The sequence below is a fragment of the Haemaphysalis longicornis genome, unplaced genomic scaffold (genome assembly GCF_048455015.1).
Source record: "Haemaphysalis longicornis isolate Haplotype H1 unplaced genomic scaffold, Haemaphysalis longicornis Haplotype H1 scaffold_1, whole genome shotgun sequence".
Lineage (NCBI taxonomy): Eukaryota > Metazoa > Arthropoda > Arachnida > Ixodida > Ixodidae > Haemaphysalis > Haemaphysalis longicornis.
The window spans coordinates 234277526-234293628 of NW_027526203.1; the positions used below are offsets into that span (position 1 = coordinate 234277526).

At 45.7% G+C, this 16103-nt stretch overlaps 1 protein-coding gene across 4 annotated transcripts in view; it reads left to right on the forward strand.

Moving 5' to 3' along the window:
* Window positions 1-16103, forward strand: part of Gaba-b-r1 (gamma-aminobutyric acid type B receptor subunit 1) — a 78005-nt gene that overhangs the window by 1093 nt on the left and 60809 nt on the right. For 2 of the 4 annotated variants that reach the window (XM_077674431.1, XM_077674450.1), the window contains exons 3-8: window positions 1762-1932; window positions 2081-2182; window positions 2279-2344; window positions 6383-6574; window positions 8206-8463; window positions 13769-13832. In XM_077674431.1, coding sequence (XP_077530557.1) covers window positions 1762-1932; window positions 2081-2182; window positions 2279-2344; window positions 6383-6574; window positions 8206-8463; window positions 13769-13832 — 853 coding nt within the window. The remainder of the gene's footprint in view (window positions 1-1761; window positions 1933-2080; window positions 2183-2278; window positions 2345-6382; window positions 6575-8205; window positions 8464-13768; window positions 13833-16103) is intronic. The other 2 variants (XM_077674423.1, XM_077674441.1) reach the window with 1 other exon arrangement.

Genomic DNA, 16103 nt, shown 5'->3' on the forward strand with positions numbered 1-16103 from the left:
TCTTCACTGCCATGACTAAGGAAGACCGAGCCAACCTCATTCTTGTTTTGGATGTCATAAGGCTAGTGGCAACATTTCTGCAATCATCAGTGCACACTGATTGCATGCAGGAATTGCAGCATTAGTGGACCTGCAACATACATCCCTTTCATGCTAATAATTCACACCGTAGCATTAATTATTAGGAATGAAACCATGCTAATGCTGCACACTATTCTTTGGATGAGTGTATCATTTTATGTTTGTTTCGAATGCTCATACATTCTCTTGTAGCATTCGCCAAGTGCAAAGCTTTCAAAGCATTGTACTTGGTCATGCTCGATGCATCAGTTGACCGTCTGTTCTGGCGGTTTAGTTTTTTTTTGTTACAAAAAAAAAATTGTGGAGAGCTTTTTGTGCCTCCATTCACAGTACGTAGGGGAGGTCTCCACTGTGGCAAGGGGCCAGTTGTGAATTCCAAGCTAGCAAATATATTTCAGAAGCCACTTCCAAAAACTACATTTCGTTGCACAGTAAAATTGCAATTTCCCTGTCTGCATTACTATAAATGCAAATTGTATGGTATGCATTTGAATATGTGTGGTACCCAGTCAATGTAGCAGCATTCGCAAAAGCCATCACTAATAAGATTTTAAAGTGAAACATAGAGTGTAGTCTGTGATGCATTGTAATTTTAGTGGCACTGAACTTGCATTGTTTCACTCATTAGTTGATCAAATCAGTCCTCTCGAGCCTTTGTACAGGCAATTTTTGGTATAGGCAAGGGCACTTCCCACCACCCCTATTTAGGAAGATGCCACATACGCATTTTAGTTACCACATGTAGCAAATGGGGTGGGAAGGGGGAGACCTTCCTGGGCTTTCAAAGCATGGCACATTGTAAACATGGTATGTTATAAATGAGCCATGGTTTGGGCCTGTTCATGGCATATAGCATTGAAGAAAGCACAAGTACGGATAGTCGAGAAATGAAACTATGAGCAGTGTCCTCATCCTTTGCTCAGTGCTATATGTCTCCTGAAACATGTTGGTTTCCTTTGCTCAAATTGGGCTTTAGTTGAGACACCCTGGGCTGTCAGTGGCAGTGTCTCTAAATGATAGTGATGCACTTGTCATGTATAATGTGAGCATTTTTTTAAGTACAGAGCACTTTATGGGCTCGCCTTGTCATCGTAGCTCGTTAGCAGTCGATGCGACTGCCTGAACCAGGCGGCACAGCGAGATACGGACCCAAGTAGAGCCTCATGTACCGTCGTCAGGGGGTCACGCTGAGGCTTCGAAAACCATGCAGTTTAAATAGTCATAACCATTCAAACCTCGTGAACCACTGACGCTTGTCATACATCTCCCTGTTGTTTAGCGCAAAGAAAACTGCAGGTACATTTCAGGCGAAATCTGTGTATATAACCGGCAGCCCCCACGTTCATTTAGTTACGAACGCTCGTTGGGTTGGTTGTTACGATAGTAAGCGAAAAAAGTGGCCGCACAAGAAACAAATGGCGTGTTCGAAATGCCGCAAAGCAGCTCCAGCATACGAAATTAAAGCAAGCACAAAAAGAACAGAACTCCCACTGGCACAGTTTCAGGCAGGGGGCGCGCGAGTACTGCGAAGGCGGGAAATTTGAAATGCATTGGGTGACAGCAGTGAGCGAATAACAACGTTGCAGCCCATTATGGCGAATCACTGCTCTGCACTTCTGACAGCTTTCACATTGAGTGGAACGGCTTTATTTTTTTTTTTTTTTTTTTTTTTCCTTTCAGATATCGTATGGGTCTAGTTCACCTGCACTGTCAAATAGGAAACGTTTCCCGACGTTCTTCAGAACGCATCCATCAGCCACCATTCACAATCCCACACGCATCAAGTTGTTTCAGAAGTTCGCATGGTCAAGAATAGCAATTATTCAAGAAGCCGAGGAAGTTTTCACATCTGTAAGTGTGCATATCTTTGCTGTACAAAAAAAAAAAAAAGGGAGGGGGGGGCAGGTCATTCCGGCTCGACTTGATTGTGAGTCTCCTTTAACTCTTTTAATTTATTTTTTGTCAAGGGCACTCCTATCTCGTTTTGCCACCTTTGCAGACAGGTGAAGACCTTGAAGCACGTTGTAAAGAAGCGCACATTGAGATTGTTACCAGGCAAAGCTTTCTGACCGATCCCACTGATGCAGTCAAGAATCTTGTGGTAAGTCTCGCGCTGCTTCCACTTGTGAAAGTCTCTTGTGCCATCACTTCTTGCAAGGCTCATAGCGAGACCTTTCTTCTTCCGATTATTCTTCAGCGTCAAGACGCAAGGATCATTGTTGGTATGTTCTACGTTGCCGCAGCCCGACGGGTGTTTTGCGAGGTATGTTCAACTTTAGTTTTGAAGGCCTGTGTTGTTTGCCATCCAGTTTGTCTTGCCCAGTGTGCATCTGTGAAACTGGCTGTTCAGGTGGCAGGTTTTGCAGCTGATTTATAACGTTGTTAGCCACGGACACCTTGAACGCACCAACCAGGTGACTGGGTGTGATGTGTAGTTTTGTTTGATATTATTTGCTGGATCCCTGCAGACAACGAAATGACAGAATAACTACCAGTTAACTAAGGATTACAAACTAGCATTTTTCGACTAGCTTTTGGGCCTTGACTTCAATGTGGGCAGTAGGCTTGTTTTTTATATGTGCATGAGTTCTATTAATTGATCTGAAAAAAAAATGTCATTCTACTCCACGCAACACTGTGGAAAGCAGGAGTGCAGAATTAAACACCCTGGCTTGATCCTATCACTCCTCCTAGTGAACATGTCAAGACACATATCAATAAGAAAAGCACATAGAGGAAAGTGATATACAATAAGCAACAATAGCCTGTTCATAGTATTGTTTGGTCCCTGTTATGTGATTTCTCATTTTGCTGCGTTGTGCTTGATGAGTGAAATCAGAACAGTAGCTCTGTTGCAGAACAACCAGTGAAACTTGTAAGCACTTGATTTCCTGTGTTAGAACCTGCAACCTAAAATTGGGATTTAAAATATTGGCGTTTAAAGGAGCCATGAAGAGAAAATGCAAGTTGGTTTTATTAGAAAGATTTCGTGTTTTATAGTGCCCCCAGCGCTTGTCTGGATACAAACGATGCTTTATTCACTGAGAAATTAAACAATTTAGGTTAAAATTTTGATTTTCCCGCTAAATCGTTTGTTTTCGGGGTCTGCAATGACATCACAGGAACCGACCGCTCTGCAGCCTAGAGTACCTTCATTCTCGCATCCGCCGTACAGGGTAGAGACACGTATACGCTGGCGCCGCCATTTTGGGTCGCTCGCTCGCCGCCGAAGCAAGTCATTGTGTCAAAACCGCGCTAAAATTATTGCCGCAACGCGGTTTACTGAAGAAGTTTGTATCATATTGTCTGTTCCACGTTGCTAGGTCTCGTGGGAAATGAAAAGAACAACGCGTTGAGCACGTTGGCCCAATTGCGGCGGCACGGGACCGTTCAAAGGGTGTCTCCACCCTGTACAGCGTTGTTGGTTTGTTCCCGCGTTTCTTTACGTTACCCGAACCTAGATGGCGCCACCATACCGTGGCAAGCGTTTGGTTTGTTTTTGCCCGTATTTAAACCTGGCTTGTTTTTGTTCTGGGGGAAAATATTCGTCCCCTGAAACAGTGCTCGCTCGACAAATGTGGTCACGTAAGACACCGTTGCTTGCGTCAATCGGCCAGTGTCGTATGAGACAACCCCAAGCCCCGTAGTGCTGTGCAGCTAAACCAAGCATGCTGTGCGCAGTACGAACAGCAGTACGCATCAGTACTTCTCTGTTTACATGTGCTTTCGTAACTTCCACTGTTTGTCACATCATTCTTATTGCTTTGTAAAGAATGTGCCCTAAATTTAAAGGCCAACTGCACTCAAATTTCACCCTGGCTAAATGCCTTTGAAATGTGTAGTACGTACCATGAGAACTACAGCGACGCGACCGGTAGCTCTGTGCAGTGCGTGGTTATTCAGTTTCAGCCACTCAAAATAACGCCCTTGCAGACGACAAAGCACCTGCCGGCGTGTCGCGCAAACAGCCATTTAGCGGAAGTGACATGCCAGCCGTCCAGGCCGATCGGCCTGCCTCGCAGGGGGAGAATCCAGGAAACTCGTATTTCGCGCCGGCCGGTACGCCTGGCCTTCATGGCTCCGAACAGGCTTTGTTAACCGTACGGTTCTCTCCTTTTAGAGTGTCGTCGCGACATCATGCTTATGCGGTGTGCTGCTGTCGGAGCGCACGAATAGTGTCGTGCTTGCAGGACAAGCGCTCGCTTTTCCGCGCGCCTCCCACACCCCCGCACGCGCGCGCTCACACTCTCCTGCTGGCTGGCCGAGCGGGCCGCGTCGGCCAATCTGCACAGCTCGCGCCGTCAGGCCAGGCTGTCTGGCGGTCTGGCCGCTCGCGCCGATGGCTGATACGTCACTTCCGCCTGCCCGTAATGGCCGCGTTTTGACCAGTTTCGTTTTCAAAATCGTCGATTTTTGCTGGTCACTTGCGGCGTAATTACACACATTTTAGGCGTCATACTTCGTACATCGCGGTCTTTTCAGTTAGTATACTATGCAGGAACAGTGATTTCGCGCGGTCGAAATTTTGAGTGCAGTTGGCCTTTAAGCGCAAATCGCTCGTTCGGCTAGTTTGTAAGCTCTACCTAATTTGCGTCTGCTTCTGCCGGCCTCCGCCAATCACAGAGCTGGCTCGAATGACATCATAGGTTCTGTTGCGGGAAATGAGCTGGTAGGTCGCATGGCCATTCCCTTTTTTCCTAATTATGTAGCTTATTTGAGCGAAGTTTACGTTAAAAGTGGTGTCAGTATGATTCTAACGAGGCAATCTTTTGAATGAACCAAACTTGTGTTTTCTCTTCATGGCTCCTTTAAAAGTGTTGTCATCAAGTTTTAGCTCATTAGACAAATTTGAATGTTAGTCAAACACTTTTTGTAGAAACAATTGCACAAACTGCTACCAGGCCATTACTCTCACTGTTCTTAAATTGTGATGCTGCTAAAAAAAAAAAGCTAGGAAGCAGCTGTCTGTACGAGCGTGATTTCTTGCATAGCCTCAAAGTTGGCATCGTGCTCATTGACGTGGTATCGCTTCGCCATGAATCAGAGTTTGTGTGGGGATACCTCGACAATACTGTTCCTGTGAACTGCCGAAAACCCTCGCTGCATGCTCTGAGGTGGCATTGGCACAGGTGAAGCAAATGGCTGCCAGGTGGTGTGCGAGGCAAAAGCGTTGCTCAGATCCGGATTGCGCTGCACCAACAGCCTGGGGAACTTTCTCCAACGGGTAATGGTTTGGCCGGGCACCAGGTGTGGCGGGGTGCATATTTGCAGCTACATACTACATTTTGCAAATTTTGCAAGTCGGATGCCAGGTTTGGATTGGCTGTTCAGGCAAGCGAGTGAAAAACTGGGCATGCCCAGTTGGTCCTTTTGTGAATGGCTCACATGCCAGGCTTCCCAGCATTTTGTTTTGCTGTCCACGTTTTCTTAAAGGGGCAGCCCCTGAGAAGTTTTTCATTTGTAGATTTACCTTCCGGGGTTTCCTTTTTTGTTGTTTTGTTTTGTTCCTTGTTTTGAGAAAAAAAACTGTGCAACAAGCTATGAAGATAAGTTTTTGTAGCCTGGTTTCAGGTGGGTCTGTTATACTCGAGTTCTGTGGTGGGCTTCAATAGTGAGAATTTTCTTAAATGCTTGTGCCTCCTTTCTGTTAATAAAGTTTCTACTCTACTACTTAATTCTCAAAATTCACCCACCGCGGTGGCACAGTGCCTAAGGCGTTGTGCTGATGAGCCTGGACACAGGCTCAATCCTGACCACGGTAGCCGCTTTACAGCTGAAAGCGAAAACACCCATGTGTTGAGGTTTCAGCGCATGTTAAAAGATCCCCAGGCGCTCAAAATTAATCTGGGGCCCTCCACTATGGCATGCCTCCTAGCCCACGTGTAGCTTTGGCACGTTAAACCCCCAAAATATGAAAAACAAAAATTGCATTCTCAAAATTTGCAAAGATTTGCATTTGCAAAACAAAAATGAAAGGTTTTATGGTATTGCATTCATTCTTGTGAGCCTGGTGTCCATGTAATGTCTAGATTGTGAGCTGCTCTTTCTACAGCGTGCTGCTGCTGGAGTGTTTCTCATTGTGTTTTAGAACTTTGGGGGAAAAAATGATTGGAAGCCTCCCTGAACTGGACACCTGCTGTGTGTGGCAAAGAAGGGATCCTATTTATTATCTACAGAATCTGTCCTTTGAGTGGTCCCTCGCTCATGCGTTTTGGTTTCGGGGAGGTCTTGAGCCGCAAGGTCAAGCGAGTGGTGTCCGTAACGCTTGCTGCTCACCAGCCCTCCTCCCCGTGTGGTGCAGGCATACAAGCAGAACGTGTATGGCAAGCAGTACGTGTGGCTGCTTATTGGCTGGTACGAGGACGGCTGGTACACGGTCCAGGACAAGGGCCACAACTGCACCACCGAGCAGATGAAGGAGGCCCTCGAGGGGCACTTCACCACCGAGGCACTCATGCTCAACCAGGGAAACCAGGAGACCATCTCAGGAATGGTGCGCCACTCTCTTCTCCTTTGATGATGATGCGGATACTTCTCTCTTGTGGGCCTGGTTTCTGGCAGGGGAGACTAGGACTAAGATTGCCATGCCCGACGACACATTTAAACACACATGGACATCCATAGTTTAAGGTCATATAAAACTGTACCTCAACCTGCTGTCAAGTTTTCATCCATGGACCTTCAGTTCTTTAAGCACAGCTTACTTGGCCACGGCAGTGGTGATGTGAAGACATTCAAAGAACGCGTGTCGAAGGTCCTGTCTCTGATGCAGTGCACAGAGCCAGCAGTTGGTGGTGTGTGGTGAAGTAGCATGAGAGTGCCACGTTTGAGTGTGTTTCCAGATGAACACTTGGAGGCATTATTGCTCGTAAGCAAAGCAGACACCGATGGCACATACTCTCGTGGGCGATTGCCTCAAATGGAAAATATGCTCCTTCTTAGTGACATCTCACTGCCATTGGAGTCTGAAACAAGCGTGGAATTCTCGTGTGTATCTGAGCTCAGCAGCTGTGTACACAAATCCCCACCACACACAGTGCTCACAATCATGCACCTCACATATAATTGATCACAATACATTCCATATGTCCAAGTCATTGTCAGCATTGGAAATTTCATTTTTGGTGCATCGGATTGTTCTTTTTATGGGTAAAATTTTGCTTTCAATATAGTTGTATGTGCCTACTCCTAACTCTGCATGACAGCAGGTAGCAGCGTATTATGATATGCTGCTACCCACTGCGCTAACTCAAACAGCTCCCTACTGCGGTAGTGCTACATAAGTTGCTAAAAATGTAATGCTTAGCAGAGCACCCAACTCTGTGGTGATGTTTGTTTGCAATGCCCTAACCTAACTTTGCAAGCAGCCTTGAAAAAGGTGGTTGTGTGGGGGAGGTGATGCTAACTATTTGGATAATAACTATTTGGATACACTTGCGGGTGGTGCAAAGTGCTGTTGAGTTTATTAGGCTCCTTTAAAAATTCCTTAGTTCCTGCTGGTTCTTACCATAAAAGGCCTCTCTACTTGCTGTAACCAGGGGCATAATAGACTTTGTATTGTATTCTGAGCTTGTCTTACGGCCACTTAGCACCACCCATACCATAGTGTCATGTTTATATGAAGACAGGATTTAATATACTTATTGGTGTGAAAATTTGCAGTAAAAATGAACACACCCAAGTCACAGTACCTGCAGAAGAAAGACTCACTTCAACCAAATGTTTGTCCAAGTGTTCGAAGGCGTGGTGGGGAGTATGAGACTTCCTGTGGTGCATTCTCGACAACGTGGAACCCAGATTATATGACCTTCTTTTCTCTAAAGCAATAGCACAACCTGGGGATTCGTTACCAAGCCACCTCACATGTTGCTTGATTTCAATTAACCATTGCCCGTTTCACTGTTGCACAGCTCAGGGGAAAAAAAAAAGTCCTAGAAAATTTTCGGTGTGGAGGCCAGACTAGAAAGATGGCCCTGTTTCCGTTTTCTTGTGAATTAAAAGATCGCTTTGGTAACAACACTGGAACACAACCGCTCAGACTGTAGTTCGAAATGGGTCGAAGCACTGTGTAGGTGGCATTGGACGCCGACCGAGGGAGTCACGCGAGGCGGGTTGTTTCCACAGAGCTCGCAGCAGTTCCTGGAGCGGTACGAGCGTGCACTAGCGGAGCAGAACGGGGGCCTGCAGGGCTACAAGCCCGAGGGTCACCAGGAGGCCCCCCTGGCCTATGACGCCATCTGGGCCATTGCGCTGGCGCTCAACAAGACCATCAACACGCTGCGCGAGTACTCCATGAGCATCGAGGACTTCACCTACACCAACCGCAAGATCGCCGACGAGATTTGGTCCGCCATGAACGCCACCCAGTTCCTCGGTGTTTCGGTCAGTGTCTCCTCCCACTTCTCCCTACAGCAATACCATCCACCTGCGTGTGCACTGGAACAGTGTGCACTGGGGGCTGCAGATGATATTTTGGATGCTGACTGCAGTTCCTGAAGCAAACTCACCGGGGGCTGTCAGATGTAATTAACCGTCTTTAGTGCGCTGCTTTTACAGTGCGCGGCTAAGTTCTCTGCAACAGTTCCTTGCTGGCACACATATCTATGCTCTTTCAGCCTTTCATCGATATATAGCTACCGCAATCCAGTAGGATCTTATGAACAACACCCTGACCTTTCACGTTGTATTGGATGCACCGCTTTCTGTTTTTGCCTCTACAGCCTTGCACAAGCTACCAAGTTTTAATGGTGCCGTAAATACCACAGGAACGTCATGTTTTCCCCCTGACTTTTTTTAACCGGTGTGAGATTCCATGAACATATTTCAAGACAGCGGGTTGCCTCTTAAGCCTCGCTCTTTCCTTTCCATCGTCTTTTCTATTCACAATTTTCTTCAACACTTTTTCTGACACAGAGATTAGAAAATAATCGTGGTACTCGCTTCTCTTTAACTGGCAAACTTGGTTGCAAAGGCTTTCGTCGAGGCAGGGATAACAGGATTTTGTAACTGCTTGCGAAAGGCACGCATACGTAATACCATGCTACTTTTAGAGTGTGCTGAGTGGTAAGGAAGAATCCTTTCTGAGACCTAGTGCGGTAACACCAGCACGTGTTTCCATCATATTTCATGAGGCTCAGATCCAAGAACTGCAACTGGTTGTCTATAGGCATTTCAAACGTGAACTCAAGACCGTGGTGAGCAGCTCTAAAAAGTTCCAAAATGTCTCCTGTAATGCTATTTGCTGCTAGACGGAAGGCAAACTAAAAAGTCATCCACGTATCAAAGGCATTTCAAAACCTGTTATACTCCTTCAGTGACTCTTCCAACATCCTATCACCACCAGCGAGATACTAATCACAAAGTACAGGTGCAATGCACGAATCCATTGGTACACCATCTTTTTGCGAATAGACCGACCCCTAATGTACAATGTACAAGGACTGCATGTAAATTTTTACAAGACTCATGAAGTCAGCAGAGGTTATGCCGACTTCATTTTGGAACTTCACATCCCCGTAGGTATCAATGCTGTGCTCCACAGCTAACAATGCCTTATCTTGGGGAACACTGTAAAACAAGTCCTGCACGTCAGTTGAAAGCCACTTTATGCCAGTGCTGTCCATCAGAAAGTCCACTAGTTCATTCGAATTCCGCATCAGGAAAGAGTCGTTTGGAGGCAACTTTTTCAAGTGTCTCTGCAGGGAGGCCGTCGCTACGTTTTGCCAAGTGCCCCCCTGTCTTCCACAATTGTCCTGAAGGTGCCCCTTCCTTATGCACCTCCAACGTGAAGGAAGGTTGGCGGCTAACCTCAGGAGTTTTCCTAATATCCTTAGCCAGGCGATCCAGTCACATTTCATTGCAGTTTTTCCGTTGAAGGCCGCATCTTTTTCAGGCACTTTTTGTTAACTTCTGGTTCTTGCTAGAGATTCTTGGAGATGGCTGCTCCCACCTTTTCTTGGTACTGGGACTCTTTCAGGACAGCGAAATTCCCAGTTTTGTCAGACTTCACAAGCCTGAGGCCATTGCTATGGAGGCATTCAACTATCTGTTTCAGAGTAAGCCTGGAGCCTTTGTCAATGGCTTCCAACCAATCACACACTCAACCCCTTCAGCCACACAGGCTTCCTTGCCATCTTCTGGCTGTGCAGTTGGCAACCGTATGCACCATGGCTAGGAAATTGAGTGGTTTTGGCTGCGGGTGAATCGCGAACTTTGGTCCTTCCGCTAGGATGTGATAGACTTTTAGTGGCAACTGGACACTTGAAAGGTTGTGAACGGCCTGCTTATCTCTGTCGAGGTGGCTCCTCTGTGGTAGCAGTCTGAATGAGGCGGCAAACCTCTGTTCCCCTGTCTTTCCTTTCTTAATAGTATTTTTTTTGCTTTTCTTGTATGTATGTATATGTATATATATATATATAGTGGTTATCGCACCAGACCGGTATTCTGGAGGTCGTGGGTTCGGATCCCACCTGGCGGGCATTTTTTCTTCACTTTCTTTCTTTCTTTCCAAATTCTTAATCTGTTTCAATGATCTACCACATCCTCCCCTTTGCTTTCCGAGGTTTTCTCGACTGCCAACCCTTATTTCTGTGTTATTTTCAACGAGCCCCTCATTTCCTATTCTGATTCGCTATATATATGTATATATATATATATATATATATATATATATATTGTCACTTTATTTTTAATAAACATTTGTCAGTGCACAGTCTTTACGTCAAGTGTATGTGTCCTTTTTTAGTCCGTCTCGAGTTATAACCGGCACCGTTTTGGTTGTTGTTTGTACCTTGCAGAAATATTGCTGTCGCAACTGCAGTACAACGCATTAGCCAGTTGATCACCGTCTTTCGTAAAGGGGCCATGTAGAGAAATACAAGTTTGGTTCAGTACAATGACTGGCCTGTCCCAACAGCAATGATGCCAGTTTTACTGCAAATTTCAAAGAAAGAAATAATCGTGGTAATAAAGAAGACATATGCAGCAGTTGGCAACTCCCTGGATACTTTCCAACAATTTTTCTGTTACATCACAGAATCTTGTTTCTGCGATTGGTGGCCACTAACCAAAGCCACCTCTCTAGAAACGGGACTGGCCAATTGTAGTGGGGCCTCTAGTTCCGTTGGATCATATCACTTGAATTCTAATGTGCAGTTCACGCACTGAGAACTAGGTGTTTTGCTGGCCCAAACACATCATTGCTATCATATTACATCCCTGCAGTGCAAACTTTGAGTGTTTTATTTCTTGATTTTTTTTTTTTTTGTTTAGAAAACACTTTGAAATGAAGCTGAGTGATTTTCCAAAGGCTAGTTCTTTCAAATTGAACAAAGTCCTATTTTTCTTTATGGTCCCTTTAAATCGGCTTCACGCTTTCGACCTTTGTTTGCACTGTAATCAACTAGAGTAATCCTAGGAGCAACAAAATTGGAGCTGCTATATTGCAGGCTGCAGACATGAAAAACAAGGCAGTGTTGGAACTGTACCTATGACTCCTTTACAACTCTGGAAATGTTGAACCATATCTTGATCCAAAAGACACCTTTGGCTATCAGATGTACCGCCATCTGACACATGCATCTCTCTCTCTCTCTCTCTCTCTCTCTCTCTCTCTATATATATATATATATATATATATATAAGGTTAGTAGAGACAGAGACAAACGAGAAAGACTTAGAAAATAAAAATAAGTTTACTGACGTTTCAGGGAGAGGACTCCTCTCCCTGAAACGTCAGTAAACTTATTTTTATTTTCTAAGTCTTTCTCGTTTGTCTCTGTCTCTACTAACCTTATTTTTTTCGCGCTCTGTGTGAGTTTTTATCTTTTCAGTCTATATATATATATATATATATATATATATATATATATATAATCAGTGTGTCGAACCGAAACCAATACCGGTTCAGTTGCGGTTCTGGTTCAGGCAAAATCATTTCATTCCGGTTCAGTTCCGGTTCGACGAGTTGAATTTTCACTGAAATTAGAAAAAACATTTAGTAGTTTAAAACGATAGCCAAATCAAAATACAACCAAAAATTCAAAATACTGCTGTTCCCCAAGGGCAGTGACGCACTTGCAAAGCAAACTTTAAAAAATTACGAGGCATTAGAAAAACAGATGAAGTGGCGACTATTTACCACCTACTTTCTCACCCAGACTTTGGGTTGTCCTAGCGACTATTCATAAAGCCACAGCCAAGAGATATGACGGTGGGATATATTTTCTGCCCTTTTCTTTTTTGTTGAAATCGCAATCGTCGCTATGGAATCGCCCATCACGCTAACCTTGAAGCCTTAAATTTAGGCCTGCGTACTGGCGCGTTCAAATACCAGCTTTTTAATATCAATGGCGCACATTTTTTTATATTTGTAACAAAACAGAAAAATCCTACAACAGGCACATAAATACTACCAATGAATTAGATTATTTGGTCACCCTGAATAACTTGGTAGCTGTTGCCTTATCGAATGTGTCAGCCACACTTTTGTTAAAAGTAAGCTTTAGTTAACACTCAGTCACTGCATTATTGCTCTGACCACTGCAATTCCTTTTGCGATAGCTGTACCAGATGTGTGCATTACAATCAGTATGTCATCGTACTGCCTGACCCCCGGCCATCATTCCGTGTGCTACATTGCGGAATCTTATAACAGATTATGCTGTTACAAAGTGAAAGAGAAATTTGACGCGCGGAGCATGAGATCGGACTTTTTTGGGTAGACGCTCTTTCATTCGTCCACAGCAGTACTCCCCTCCGGAACGAGTAGAAGTAGAAGTAATGTAGCCAGTAATGGGAAGTCAGTACAAGTGCGCCTTGGAAAAAAATCAGATCTGAAAGAGGCAAAACTGCAGAACAAGCAGAAAAGATGACCGCTGGACGAATGGGACACTGTGAGGTACCGGCCTGCCTTTCTGCATGTGTCATGTGCTTTATTACTGTTTCTGCTTCCAAGGCAAGGTCGAGGGCTGCAGTTTCTTGCCAAGGGATTAAGTGCGCACCTTAACAGTTTTCCCTGATATATCTGTTGTTATTTGTATCTGTAAAAAACGGAACTTGTTCACTGTGCTGTCCTCAAAAACTGACCCCGGAACTCACTTCCTTTGCATTGATGACACGTTTGGTTGTGAAAGGCTGGGCAAAAAAAGTATAGAGCAATATCTACATTTTGGTGCTTTTTTTGCTTATTTGGTTTTACTTACTTTTTGCGTAATATTTTAAAACAATGTGATTCGCCTTTTCTTTTTGTTGTTTTTCGTGTAAACACATTTAAAAAAAAACTGGTGCATTTGATGCCCCATGCTATACCGGATGCTCGCTCCGAGGCGCGGCTTATGTTGCAGGCCGGCAGACATATTTTAACCAGCTGGTGATATCAAACGTGGATCAAAATCTCGATACACGGACATTCTGCTGTTGTATATGTGCCACTGTTTTAATAGTAGGGAAAAAAAGCTCCCAGAGGCCTGGTTGTTTATAAAAACCACCAGTTCAAGTGATTATCGCCTTTTTGCACTACTGCGGAAATTTAATTAAGTGAAATTAGGGGAGCCTGTTCAGTTTGTTACGTAAGAGGCAGAGCATGGCGCTATCCCCCCAGAAACCTGTCATATGTTACTGGCACGTCAAGTGTAGATGTGCATCCTTGTCTTAAATAACGTGCCTGCTTCACTATTTTCTGTTCCAGGGGTTTGTGGCTTTCTCAGCCAAAGGAGATCGTATGGCCTGGACGCTTATTGAACAGATGATTGGTAAGCACGTGTCTTGAATTCAGGGGTACTGGTAGTGACAATAACACACAAAGACGCCTTTCTTGCACATGGGGAAACAGAATCGCTCATGTAAGGGCAGCACCTTTTTTTAAAGCAAAGCTTTTTACCTCTACCCCCCCAAGGGTTCTTTCGCGACCGTTGGTGTCACCAGAAAACTCCAGAGAACAAATAAAAGAATTTCCTGGCACCGCCGGGAATCGAACCTGGAACTAGTAGACTAATAAAGCGAGAGCCCGTTGTCTTACCGATTTAGCTACGAGCCCACGCGAAGACGGGGACGACAGGTAGTGTACTCAAAAAGCACATCTACGGTTTCACCCCTTGCGTTCTCGCTGAATGCCACGTGAAAGCGTCACCCGACCACTCACGCCCGTCTAGTGGCCCTGTGAGAACCTTGCTCACGTGCTAAGAGTTACAAAAATTAAAGGAAGCTCAAAACAATGCATGGCATCTCACTTCTAGTAGGCCTCCAGCGTTCACGTAAAAAAATCACAGCTCCTTGTCGTCCGCCCTCACGCCAAATCAAAGAATACATTCAAATACTCCTTGATTGTCAGGCCATCACTCCAAGCCCCAGTATCAAGATCGCGGGCCGACATCTCCAGACTAACACCAAGAGTGACGTCTCCTTGCAGCGCCTCAAAAACAGCATTAATCAAATCATACACATGATCAGGCGAGCTGCCACCAAGGAGGGAGGCCCTAAGGAATCCGGTACCTTTCGATTAATTGAAGCTTTTGTCCTCTTGAGAGTCACTTACGTCAACCCCCTCTCTTCTTCTCGACAAGGAGGACATAGAGATGCTTTATATAATGATTAGAAAGGCGGCCGAGCAGGCCATTGGTCTTCTCATAAGTGCGTCCACACAGAGGCTGCTTAGCACGGGGCTCCACAACACGGTGGAAGAGATGATAGAAGGCCATCTTTCTAACCAGAAGGTCCGACTCAGAACTGCGGTGGGTAACCTCATGCCTCACCAGATTGGCTTGGCAGCCCAGAATGTCACTCGGCTTGACGTACTCCCAGACTCTTGGCGACTAAAACTAAAGATGCTCCCTTTGCTTAGAAATATGAACCCCTCACATGACGAGGGTCACCGAAAAGCGCGGGCTCAAGCGCTAACCACCACCCTCGGTGGGGATCATGCAGTTATCTACACAGACGCCTCCAAACATCGAGGGCAGCAATACGCAATCATGGTGGCTACCTCCAAAACCAACCTCCTTGCGTGTACCTCGCTTAGGACCCAACAAATGACGGCAGCAGAAGAGGCAGCCATCACCTTGGTTCTCACTCAACCAGGGGTTCGGAGGGTAGTCACCGATTCCCAGCATGCCTACTGGAATTACCAGTCGGGTTGGGTGTCCCGACTTGCACTGCGCGTGCGAAAAAACCACTCCCCAAACGGTTCCATTCAGCTCATCTGGACACACCCTCACGCTTAAATTGAGGGCAACGAATACGCCCACCCAAGAAGCCTGCGCTTTTACCTCCCGTGCTATGGAGCTGCACGAGGACAGTCACTCTTGTCACGTTCAGGCAGATAACCCAGCATTATGGCCTTCTGAGACCGACCGTACCTACACCTTACTCTGATTTTTCCAGAGAACAACAAACTACCCTACGGCTCATACAATCCGGGCTCCTTCCCACAGGCTACGTGTCTTCACTTAATGCATCCGAATCGCTACGACACTGAATGTAAATTTTGCTCAGAAGTAGGAACACTCCGCCCCGTAATTGGGGTGTGCGACGTTAGCCCTGAGCACGCTCCTTTCTTTCCGTCAACTACCCAACAAGAGCAATAGGAGATGCTGCTGTCCAGGCCCTCTCTGCCTACCCAGCTTCAGCGGGTGGACAGAACACAGGCCGTGCGGACTGCATATGGGCCCCACAGAAGAAGGAATCACTCCCTGGGCTGCACTCTGGGCCGTTCAGAAATCTGAACAGAAGTATTTCTTCTTCCTCCTCCTCCTCCTTCTCCGCCTCTTCCGCCTCTTCCGCCTCTGCCGCAAATCTCGTCGCCTCCGTCCGCCGCGCAGAGACAGAGAAGTCAGATCGTCTAACACCGGGCTGGAGCTTACTTTAATTTTATAAAAAAGTTTCCACTCTTGAGCTACACCAATACAACTCAGCGAACCGCCGTTCGTGCATCTGGCAGTCATTTAACCTCATCAAGAATATCCCTTTGAAGTAATAAATGGTGTGGTTAAGTGCATTTCACTTCTCTCTGGTTTTACTATTTGTAG